Below are 12159 nucleotides of genomic sequence, written 5' to 3'. Positions count from 1 at the left end.
GTTGCACAAAGGTGAATTCAAGAAGTTCCTGCATTCCTACTAAAAATCCATCATTTAGCAAAGAGTGGAATGAGTAAGGCCAGTAAATCATGAGTTTGATAATGCTCGGTTCTCCCAGAGCAAAGTCAACTTCCTCAAAATATCAGCTGGTGCTGAGCTGCAGAGTTTCACGCTGCTCCATCTATCCACACACACACACAGGTCTTACACAGAGAGTGATGGTGAGAGGTGTGAGGTTGGGAGGAAGCAGACAGAAGGCCACACGGAGGTAGTTGATGAAGCCATCTTCCATGTTACAGTCTGGTGTGTTCTTCACGAATGCACAGCGTTCTGCAGCGCTGAGGTTCATCACAAGGCCACACTGAACACACAAACAAAATATCTTACTTGTCTAAATGCCTCAACATGTAGCCACAGGCACCACTGACAGATTATAAAAAATTTAAAAATTTGATTTATCCTGGTGAAAATAACAAATATTTACTTGCTAATGCTTCATAAATTCAAAGTATTGTAAGACACATCAAGCACAGCCAGAGTAATGCCCTGGTGTGCTGGGGGCAAAATTGATCAATGGGTCCCTGTTGACCCCTGTTGTCCCCTACTCTCACTGTGTACATTATTAAGAACATATCTGTTACAACACACACATTACAGACTACTGGCTTTTAGAACCAGCGACATCATTGGAATCACTTTAAAACTTTTAATGCCATTGATTTCCAACATGTCTTGTCTGATTTATTGTTATTACTGTTGTTTTTGTTAAATGATGGGTTATTTTATTCAGTTTTATTTTTGTATTATTTTAATGGTCTAACTAAATAAAATATTTAATATCCTGGTTCAACCATGTGAAGCACTTTAACTGTGTATAACAACTTCATTGCAATGTTGCAGAAAATTAGATAAAAATCCAATACTGCTATAAAATAGCCCTGCTCAATGATTTGCAACACGGTCTATAATGGCTCAATATACCCAGAGATACTTCTCATTGTTTGTTAAATGAATGTTGGATTGATTAAAAAAACATTATCTGAATGAGTGTAAAGCAGGAAAAAGTAACTTTATCTTCAGTCACTATAAGAAACAGAAGGGAAAACATACTATCACATTGCGCACCTCCCTGTCTTCGCTATGCACTATAGTCAATAACACACTTATATCGATCCTCCTGTATTTGGAGGACTCTGACATCTACCCGGATGTGAACGTGCGCGCAAAACTCAACAGAGCAGTCACACTTCATTCATGCCTGTTGTCGCCCACAAATCATGTGACAACTTAAAAAAGAAAATCAGGTGACAACCTGCCATCAAATATTAAACCAGTAAACAGCCAGCACACTCAAACACACACATAATCCACATTTCACACGCATGGCACTTAACATTTTTAATGTGATAGCTATTAAACCTCACAGACCTCATCGTTGTTGTTTTGAAACATCGTGGCTAATCCGACACCAGGCTGGTTTCCTGGCGACAGAGGAGCCCGAAGTGCTGCTGGTGATCCTAAACCACCAGCAGATGTGACATTAAAACAGTGAAAGACATGATTCACTTAATTCATCTTGGAGCTGCGCCCATTCTCTCTTGTGGTACGTTGACGTGACCGTAGTGGGTTGTTTTAGTCCCGCAGTGCGGACCTTCAGCTAAAAATTAAACTGGAAATAAAAATAATCTCAAAATACGCGTCGTTGTTGTTGCTGCGGCTCCACTTTAACATGTTGTTTCTTTAAATGACTCTCTACTCAGATTCAATGTCCGTGTCCACCTTTGCCTGAAACCCCTCCTACTGTTTTCCAACAGGACGTGTGCCGCCTTCAGGGACTCCTCGTAAACTCAGAATGTGCTGCAAAACCAACCAAACAAAAACCGGTACTTAAGTGTTTAAAGATAAAAAAGATGTGTAAAAATATTTTATATATTCTTTATTAAGGTAATTCTAAATAACGTATAAAATACAATTATACAGTAAACATGCAAGATAATTAATCTCAGTACAATTTCGCATCTTGTTCAGTTTCTGAGCTCACCCCAACTTCACAGACAGTACCAGAAGGCAGAAGTAAGTAAGCTCATGATTTTGTCAGGGATCTCCTTGCATCTGCTCTAGATAAGGTATGGTCTGCTGATCTTTGTTTACTCTTTCCTTCAAAGTCTAATCACTGTGAGAGTGATCATGACTGTGAATGTGAGAAACCGAGGTCATGTGTTATGTATCTTTTTAATCATCCAGGTCTGGATAATCATTCTCCACTGCAAAAAATCCAAATCTATAGTTTCATATTTATTGCACACAAAAAATTCAGATACTTCACATACAGATGTAAATATCAAAAATACCAAATCACAAATGCTTCCCACAGACAGAACTACACTGCATTAGACACTTAATTTACAGTGCAGTTGTGTGTGTTTTTACAGAAGTGGGTTTTTAATTATTGTTATAAAATATGGACTCAGTCATCTACAATACAAATTCTGCCACAGAATTAAAGTGAGGCACAGCAATTGCAGATTAAGTGACAGATTCACCCGTTATCAGTTAACATTCATCTGTTATCAATGAACATTCAGCCTTGGATCGGCCGGTCATACACTAGCACGGCATCGAGTGGTGGAGTACTAGGATCATAGCAGCCTCTCGCTTGTTTAGTCACCACAGGACACAAGTCTTGTTCACACCACCTGATAAATGCAAAAAATAAATAAATAAAAAATAAAAACATGATGAAGTAATTTGTGTTACATGTATATGATATGCATAAATGTAAATTTATTTATTTTTTACCTCACAGCTGCATAGGTGTCAGATGGAGAGGCTCCTTTCCAACACGCATGGTCAATGAGAAGAGCACCTGTTAACATACAGATAGATAAAGGGGAACTCACACATCAGAATTTTTTTTAGGAAGTACTACTGCATATGTGGAAAAAAGCTGTATAAAGACTTTTGTGGCTGCAGAGAGAGCTGTGTCAAATCTTATAAATTGCCAGAAGTGACTACACATCGGTTTGGGCTAAAGACTATAAGTTTAAAAATGTAAAAAATCTGAGCGTGTGGGGTTAGAAAGAAATCAGATTACCAGACCTTTATAAGCCTGCTCCTCATCTCTGCTTGAGGCTAGTGGCTCTATGCTATGTTAGCTGCTCCTACCACAACCCAATGATATCTGATTGAACTGTTGGTGCTCCAGTTGCTCTGTGAGTAATGCAGGCACCAGGTTTTAACAAAAAAAAAATAAAACATCTCTCTGGTCCTGCTGCACGATTTAGATTTTTTTAAACTGTCCATTGAGAATCTGACAATGTTCAATATCAATATCCATCCATCCATCATCAACCGTTTATCCTGCGCACAGGGTCGCAGGGGGCTGGAGCCAATCCCAGTTGGCATCGGGCGAAAGGCGGGGTACACCCTGGACAGGTCGCCAGTCCATCGCAGGGCCACACCATAGACAAACAACCACTCACTCACTGTTGTACCTACCCATGTAGATGCGAGCCAGGCTGTATGCCAGGTCTCTGGCTGCTAATTCCAGAGAGCCGGGTGCTCTGGTAGCTGCTACCTGAACAAAGTGCTCTAGTTCAGAGAGAGCAGCATCTACTGCTTTGACTGCTGAGGCCAATGAAGAAACACTTGATGCACTTGCAAGCAGGGACTACAAGGAGAAGAAAACAAGTGCACAACACATTCTTGTTAAACTCTGTCACAGACTAGTTTCTGAACTTGTTTGACGGGCTCATACCCTGGGCCCTGTACCTTGGTATGGGTGAAGTAAGCGTGAAGAACCATTCCTGAGCTGCGAGCCACAGAACGCAGAACATCCAGAGACAAAACATTTGTTGTACCTTCCCATATACTTAACACCTGAGAGAGAAAGAGACAGGTAAGCTTCAAAAGTGCAAAGACTGTAAAAAGTACTGTTGATTTTTACACATTGACCTCACCTGTGCATCACGAAGTAGTCCAGGCAAACCGGTATCCTCAATGTATCCCTGTCCCCCGAAGCTTTCCAAACCCTCAGACACCACAGCCACGGCCTGAGACAAAACAAAACAAGGATGTTAACTGTCAGTATCAAAACAGCAAGATGACAAGTGTTGTGAGAATGAGATAAATGTGAAGAACAGGACACTGGAAGCCACTAGTTGTGGTTCTTGGGGGGGCCTTCATAAAGGCTGTTTGACTGCCTGAAAAATATACAAGCCATATAGTGCTTTAACTCTGACGGCCAGTGTTTTAAGACTGAGCAGTGTCAACATGAAGGCAGTTCAGTGCCCTACTCTCTGGAATCTAAAGCAAGAGAGGAGGAGGGGTTGACTAGAGAAGTTTTGAATTTGGAGATAGAAATTCAATACAGATGGTCAGGCCAGTACCTGGTATTGAAACTAGCTTCTTATCAGAGGTCGCCCTTTTTCCTAAGTCTGAATTCATAATGCGCTAAGGGCGCCTGGAGATGGTGACCCGAGAGAGCGAGGTTTCTTGTGGTGGGCCACTTGTCGCTACACAAGGTATCTCATTTGTACGAGCCATGCACCTGCTTCCCAGTGTACAGTTTGACCACAGGAGTGAGCAGACGTAACAGGTGTGTATCGAGCTGGCTCGCCATGCCGCTTTCCTCTCGGCCCAACAGACGACACACATCCATCACCAGAAGGAACGCTCCACGTGTCTCCACCTGTCCATGTCATAAGCAAGCATGAGTGAGGCACGATGGGAAACATTGTATAGAGTTTGTGTCTCTGTTTCTTCATCCACTGCCAACTCACCTCCATCCTAGCGAGAGTCTGCATGTGCAGTGGGTGCTCTTTAAGAAGCTTTCCAAAGGCAGTCCGGCGAGTGGCGTAGTCACGAGCTAACTGGACAACCCTGTAAACACACACGAATACGCATGTTATTAATCAGCTTATTTATAGCAAGTTTTAAGAAATGAGTGCAATAGAATGAATGTTATCCTGCCTTCTCATTGCGGCTACTGCAGAGACGCTATTGTGGATCCGGGTTATAGTTAGCATGTTAGCTATGGAGGCCACACCTCTCCCTTCCTCTGAGAGCTGTAAATGTAGAGAAGGAATACATATGTCAAATATTTTGACACAGGTAGTTGGTATCTATTGTGAACTTAGGTAAACATAAGTGTCTTGTTTTGAATCAATATCAAACAGAATATTCACACATGTATAGATGCATGAAGAATAACCTAATTTGGACACATAATCTCAGTAGGTCTAGGAAGGTTAAATATCCCAACGTCAGGAAGTATCCTTGAGATTTGGTTTGACACTACACTGTGTTCTCACTATGTACTGCTTTTGCCAGTCTCTAATAAAGTTATAATAAATATTACTGCGCAAGACATCCTGAGATTCCTGAGCCCTTCTTCGTCAATAGAGTTGACAAGCTCACAAGAATTTCCGTCACATGTGATATGATCACAGTGAAAAGTGACAGAATGAAATTTTTGAGTGTGTTGTCGGTGGATACTATTCTTCCACAATGCAATGCACAAAGGAAATAATAGAGGTGCTCACAGCTGGAAAAAATTCTAATTGTGGTGGTGAAACAGCATCTTGGAACTAGGGATGCACCGAAATGAAATTTCTTGGCCGAAGCGGATTATAATGAAAAACTTTTCGAATGCCGAACAAGGTTTTTCACATTTTTCTATTTATTTTGCCTTTTTTTTTTATTTTATTTTTTTTTTACCGTTGCATAAATTAAATAGTCAAAATGTGCCTTTTATTTAGTGTTTCCAACAGGATTTTGAGAGACTATGGTGGGTGGGTCCGAGGACAAGAGACTTACACAAGGTAGCTCCGCTTTAATCTTGAGAAGCAGCAGAGCTGCAGGCACTGTTCATTCAACTTACACTGTAAATTTCCAGCTAAAATAAAAAAAAAGAGGCTTTTTGTTGACCATTTTCTCTCTCTCGCCTGCCATTCACCATTCGCCGTGCTGCCGACGTCGAGGTTCCTCGTGGGTCTATTTCAAGTAGCCGGCTATTTAAAAACGATACAATATTCTTTGTGTGGTTCATCAACGGTGATAAATTACCCGAAGGTCCCGCAAGGTGCTGACAGCTCAGCACAACACCAGCGTCTCCATCTGTTCAGCAAGTGTTTCTCTTCCGGCACACGCTACGCTTACACATGCGCACTGACGATCCAGTGTTAGGGATACAGTTTTGGATTTATTTTCGCACTTTATTGAAAGTTTTATTCTTTTTACAATGTTATTTACAACATTAAACATTGAAATATGTATGGTAATAGGATCTATATTAACTTATTGGGAGAAAACTGGTAGTTCTATTTAAAGTCAGACGTTGAGCACCCCCATATCACCAAAATGGCCTGATCCTTGTTTGACTGCGAAGCTTCGACTGTGAGATTGACAGTCGAATCAGGTTCTGCCCATCGAAGCATCGAATCGTCGACTATTTGGGGTCAACCCTAATTACTATAAAGGCTTGAATACATGTGCACTCCAAATTTAGGTGTGGCTAGCTTGAGTGCCGTTTCAGAAACGAGTGACAGAAACACTCAAAGCGGGTCAGACTTTTTAAGAAGTCAGCCACAGATGGAGCGGATATGCTAGGAGGCAATTCAGCAAAACAGTGTCTGCAAACGGCAATTTTTGCGTCTCTCTCGGACACTAGTTTCACACTGCTGACATGTCAACGTAATTGTTTTGACTTCTTAGGCTGAACACCGAAAGTTATAAATCACAGGGAAAACATTTTGCTGTGTATTTGTGAAGTTTCATTGGCAGTGATATTTCAGTCACAGTTTCATTGACGTAACGTGTAATTTCCAGCTAGTATAAAATGATAAAGCATGCTGATTTCTTTTGCAGACTAATTGCTAAAGAATACTTTGATGAGTATTATTAAATATTTACTGTACAGAACTAGTATGTAGTATGGTTTTGGAGTATGCTCAATATAAATTCATACTAATTACACTAACTAATTTACATGTACATGCATTCACTGTTAATTGTTGCTCTGTTAAGTAATATTTTTTATATCATCACTAATCAATGATTAATGCTCTATGCAGCTCTTGACTGCTTTTAAAGTCATCGGCAGCCATTCAAGACTCACAACCTTACGCAAGCCAGCTGTGTGTTACCTGCCCCGTCGCTGCTGGGACAGTTTACCAGCTCTCATGAGTTGCAGATACAGTGAGCTAAAGAGACCCAAATAATTATCACACAAGCTGGTGGGCAAAAATAGAGGTACTACGAAAGTTGCTTTGTGTACATGCTAAAAAATTAGCCATGTGAAATATGGCATTGAAAATCAAGATTTGTTGGTCTTGGTCTACTTCTAGCCTTCTAGCAGTCAACAGCTCTTTGTTATAGAGGACTGGCAAACAATATTATTATGAATGTTCCACTTGGCAGAATAACACCATAGAGGTTCTGCTTATTCCCACTGCACAAAGCTTTAGTATAAACAAAGTGAGCTGTACCTGACCCAGTGTGGCTTTGCTCCTACACAGACACTGACCACATCTATATAGACCAGAGAAGGAACCTGCTTATCATTACAAGTTTATCATTACGGTAATTACTAATAATTACAGTAATTACTAATGATGTAACTTACCCTATGTGCCGGCAGGCCATCCAGCAGTAACTCAGCAGTCGGCATCTGTCTTGTGCCCAGTTTGTCCTTCAGTCTCTGAACCTCTATACCCTTTAGCTGGCCTTCCTCATCTCTACTCACCTCTGCGTAGAACAAAGACAAACCCCTGCTACCCTGTGATACAGAGACAAGCATGCATACGGTGCAATGAAATCCCTTTGTAAGTCATTCAAAAAGAGTAATGGCTGATGTTAGAGAAGTTTAACAATTAGCAGTACTGGAGTGGTTGCTCCTGTTCTGTCCTGAATTCTCGCCAGTGTGAGAGTCATGTCTGCATCTGTAGCAGAGGTGAACCACTTGAAGCCGTGTAGTTTGTATGAACCATCTGTTTGGGGGACGGCCACCGTCTCTGTGCCGCTGGCTGAGGAGATTCAAGACAGACAGAAGCAACTCATGGTGCATTATGTACAATAGTTGTTCTGCACAAAAAAGCCAAAGGGTATTAAATAGATAGTAAGTGATTGTAATCCAATTCACTTTTTGTTAAATTCAGCAAATACTTCCTCATGGTTTGCTAGCTCTCCGTTTTGTCTGGGCTATGAAAGAAAATTCAGTTTCCCTACACAACCCTGGCTCTGGAAATTAAAAAAAAGAAAGTGGTGGGGAACTTTCCCCACAACATGTCTATGAAGATTCTCAGTCATCCAGTCATTCGTTGGTTTCCCCACAACAGGTGCATTTCAACGTGCTGGACTCCAGGCAATGGGAAGAAGGAGAGATGAACAATAAACAGCCAAAGAGCAAACACAGAAGAAAGTTATATGACCAGGCAAGGATGAAGGTGTTGCAACGCAGAAAAAACTTAAAAGATTTGAAATTTGGGGGGGACGGAGCCTCTGATGGAGCATCGGAGGAAGGGGTGTATTTTGTGGCAGATGAGTTCAAATATCAACAAACCTTCTGCTGAATCACTTTCTCTGCCTTTAAATACTGTAGTTAAACAAATTTCCTCGACAGATAACTCAAGTTACAATATTTAAGTATCACTGGGATATAAATGAAGTGCATTCTAGTTCATGTAAGACTGAGTGTAACTACTGACCCACGTCAGATCCTCCCTGTCTTTCTGTCATCCACTGTCCAGACGTCCAGAAACGTTCAGGCTGACGGGTGGTCAAGCGACTGTAGGCCTCATCTACTAGCCACGAAGCATCTATGGACTTCAAATTCACAACCAGAAAATCACTTATTCATTTTACAAGTTCAAAAAAAATGGTGATTGGGAAATCAGGTCAAAATAAAAATGTGTTTACATGAGCTGCAAAAACCCTTGACTACTCTAAAATCCATGTTTATATATGTAGCTGTTCTGTAATCATCTCTTACTGTGAGCATTTGTCTGAGCTTTATTAACTACTTGTCCAGCTGTGTCCAAGGCTTATACTTTATTTGTAGTATAAAATTAGACTATATATAGTCTAATATATATAGTCTAATTTTGGATAGAATTTTTGGATAGTGCTACAAAGAAGTTCCCTTCATCCTGCTGCACTGCCACATTACTGTCTCCATCATGCACACGTGTTCTTGTAAAGAAGCATGAAAAACAGGCTTCTTATTTACATAACTTTTAAGAAATTCAGGTTACTGCAGAAAACCAACAATAATCTGGGTATTTATGTGCATGAAAACACAGTTAAACTAACATCATTTAATGTTTAAGGTTTGGTTTGCTGCCAAAAAGAACAATATTGTTGGGTTAAGACATAGCTTATAGCATACAATGTCCGTTCATTTGTTTTTCTGACACACCTGGATGACTTTAGCAGCTCCATCAGTCATGGCCAGAGGACACGTGTAGAGACCAGAGGAGGGAGAGAAGATGTACAACTTGCTCATTTGGTAAACACGACTGGAACACACACACACACACACACACACACACACACACACACACACACACACACACACACACACACACACACACACACACACACACACACACACACACACACACACACAAATTCTGTTAGTTCCTCATTTATAAAATTTGTCCCAATAGTAACCAACATGTTTTATTGAACTGAAAAATGACATATGAGCTAAACTCAAAAAGGAAGTAAAACTGTCTCCTAACCTCCACTCCCCACATGGCCTCTCATAACCAATGGCAACCAGTCCTTCCTGTGCTGACAGTTCCTTCATGCGTTTCCAGGTCGGGGAGGTCACGATGTGGTCCACTCTGCGACCCCAGGGGTCAAAGTGCACCAACCGTGGAGGGGTAGCCTCACACTCTCGGCCCCACCCGTCCACCTCATTTGCCACACGCTCTCCAAATGCACACAAGTCAGTGAAAGCTGCCTATGATCATTGATAATGAACAAGACCTCTGCTTATTTTCCTGACAAGATAGATCCTGTCCAGCTGTTCAAATTGTTACAAATTCATGTGCGTTTAGTCGGACATAATAGTAAGAACAAAACTTGCTTTGTTATTGGCTGTTGTTTTGCATCAGACATGTAACTGAGGTTCTAATTCATTAATAAGACAAAAAATATTTGCAAAACATTTTTAAAATAGCATTTTTTTACCATGCCTTTGCATATGCTAAACTGTTTTTTTGCAGCTCATCAATACCAAAACAATTTGTTAGAACAAAATCAAATGACTACATTATAATATTTTAATGTGCATCTCATACGCACTTATAGCTAACTCTCACCCCCTGCTCTTTGCCTCTAAAACTAATGACACCCTTTCTCAGGTATTACAGAGGATCCAAATGTAGTTAGATGTGTTGGGTCATTTTTGTCTAGTATTTCCAACAGCAGCTGAAAACACCAGCTGTGCTCCCTCCTCACCTCCTGGGGCAGGTGTCTCCTCAGGTATCCCCTGAGCAAGGCATCCTCTAGAAATGGGTTCTTCAGCAGTGGCCTCTCCTGAAAGAAAGGTCCTATCTTGGCTCTGGAGAACGGCAAATTGCCTTCTGCCTCCCAGAGTTGTTCTTCATCAGATCTTCTTGTGCCCGACTCTGCTACACTGGCTGATCTGATGTGGATGCGCGGTCGAGGAACACCACGCCACACCCTGCAGCAGCCTCCAGCTATCCGGCAGTTCAGTAGGGCTGAACACACTGACATGGCTCAAGACCTGCAGTCCGGGGTGAGGAGAGAATGAGCACAGTGCAGTGAGATGAAGCATTCAACTGTGTGAAAATAAGTAGGGAGGGAAAACTCTTGGTTTTATTCATTAAGCAATTAACAGTGTGATCTAAAATCCAAAATACTAATATAAAAGCATATACTGTATGTCTTGGTTTACCTGCAAGTGATGTTACTTAGAAATAAGTAGTAATATTGCACCTTTGTTGGCATTTGTGGATATGTAGAACGTTTGTCTTTCGACATTTTATGAAGCCACAACTCAAACTCTTAAACATACATCTACAATGTCAAGACTTGATGGTTGGGATACTGGCCTCATATATCAGTTTCTGCCAAAATGTGCTTTACTCTTAAATTAGAAATGTCACAAGAGCATACACTACAACAGTGAACTCGATGAGAATCTGAGTCCATTACCAATAGATGGTGTTTTAGGCCTCATATTTACTTACTATTTATTGCTCGCTCTTTCATATATTTAGGCCTACTTACAATCACACCCATATAATAAAATCCGCAATGATAAACAACAGTGTGGTTGGAAAGCTGCAAACACGCAACGTTAAACTGATGTGATGAGCTCCTAATTTCTTTTTAAGTGTGTTAGCCCAACATTATACTTTATAATAATTTTGTCCACCACTCCATAGTGCCGTCAATATTCCTTCTCCATCATTAAACTGAAAGCAGCTCAGTAAACAAACATTCAGACTGGGGATCAACAAAGTGGGGCAAAGTTCATTCATCTTCGCTGTCATTTGTGTGCAGGTAGCTTCCCATTTGGGTCAGTACGCTCACTTTACTTGATTTAACCTTACAGTCTAGTGGATAATCCATGCAACAAGTTGCAATCCCCAACTGTTAGTTAAGCCCTTTACCAACAAACTGCGTCGTATATTGTCCACTCTGCAACGCGAAGTGAGAGCGAGCTAGCTAGCAGCAAGCTAACACTTAACTTACGAGGCTTTTCTATCAGTGTTATTCACTTTTATCCAGTTTACATTGAAAACTGCTTTGACTTTGATACCATGGACTCCTCTGCACGTCAAACGTATAAGCTTATTAGTAAAACTTTCAATCTTACCTGATGTTAGCCCAGCAGTGTTTATACTCAGCACAGCTGCAAACTCTCGCCTTCAAAATAAAAGTCCTGTTCCTTGTTAAAGGGTCCGTTCACTCAAATACATAAAAATATCCTGTAATTACTTAAAAGTGGTATGCAGATAGTTTACCTCATTTGCCCACATTGTGAGATCTTGCTAATCTATCATTTCTATTTATCTATATACCTTTTTTCCTTTCTTTTTTTCAGTTGAATGGTTTTGCTCACAATATTAAACATTTACATTTAAAATTAACACTATCTCATTGAAGAAACATTGTCTGTTACTC

General features: G+C 40.7%; 2 protein-coding genes across 3 annotated transcripts in view; both read right to left on the bottom strand.

Moving 5' to 3' along the window:
- LOC123960666 (mitochondrial sodium/calcium exchanger protein-like) overlaps window positions 1-1855 on the bottom strand; it is a 7489-nt gene extending 5634 nt beyond the window's left edge. The window contains 2 exon segments of the mRNA XM_046035565.1: window positions 209-361; window positions 1429-1855. Coding sequence (XP_045891521.1) covers window positions 209-361; window positions 1429-1452 — 177 coding nt within the window. The 5' untranslated portion in view covers window positions 1453-1855.
- A 419-nt stretch (window positions 1856-2274) lies between these two features.
- LOC123960661 (acyl-CoA dehydrogenase family member 11-like) lies at window positions 2275-11957 on the bottom strand. Of its 2 annotated transcripts, none has more exons than XM_046035549.1 (15): window positions 11852-11957; window positions 10465-10753; window positions 9741-9964; window positions 9416-9515; window positions 8706-8823; window positions 7882-8024; window positions 7625-7777; window positions 4972-5066; window positions 4782-4881; window positions 4550-4690; window positions 3960-4052; window positions 3772-3879; window positions 3499-3670; window positions 2800-2866; window positions 2275-2696 (listed from the first exon to the last, which is right to left on the bottom strand). In XM_046035549.1, the coding sequence occupies exons 2-15, from the start codon at window positions 10741-10743 to the stop codon at window positions 2582-2584; spliced, it is 1908 nt and encodes a 635-aa protein (XP_045891505.1). In that variant the 5' UTR covers window positions 10744-10753; window positions 11852-11957; the 3' UTR covers window positions 2275-2581. The 2 variants fall into 2 exon arrangements, with proteins under 2 accessions (XP_045891505.1, XP_045891506.1); XM_046035550.1 differs by having other exon boundaries at window positions 9741-9931.
- Between the last annotated feature and the right edge of the window lie 202 nt (window positions 11958-12159).

Source organism: Micropterus dolomieu, linkage group LG21 (genome assembly GCF_021292245.1).
Source record: "Micropterus dolomieu isolate WLL.071019.BEF.003 ecotype Adirondacks linkage group LG21, ASM2129224v1, whole genome shotgun sequence".
Classification (NCBI taxonomy): Eukaryota; Metazoa; Chordata; class Actinopteri; order Centrarchiformes; family Centrarchidae; genus Micropterus; species Micropterus dolomieu.
This window is presented reverse-complemented; position numbering and strand designations above follow the sequence as displayed.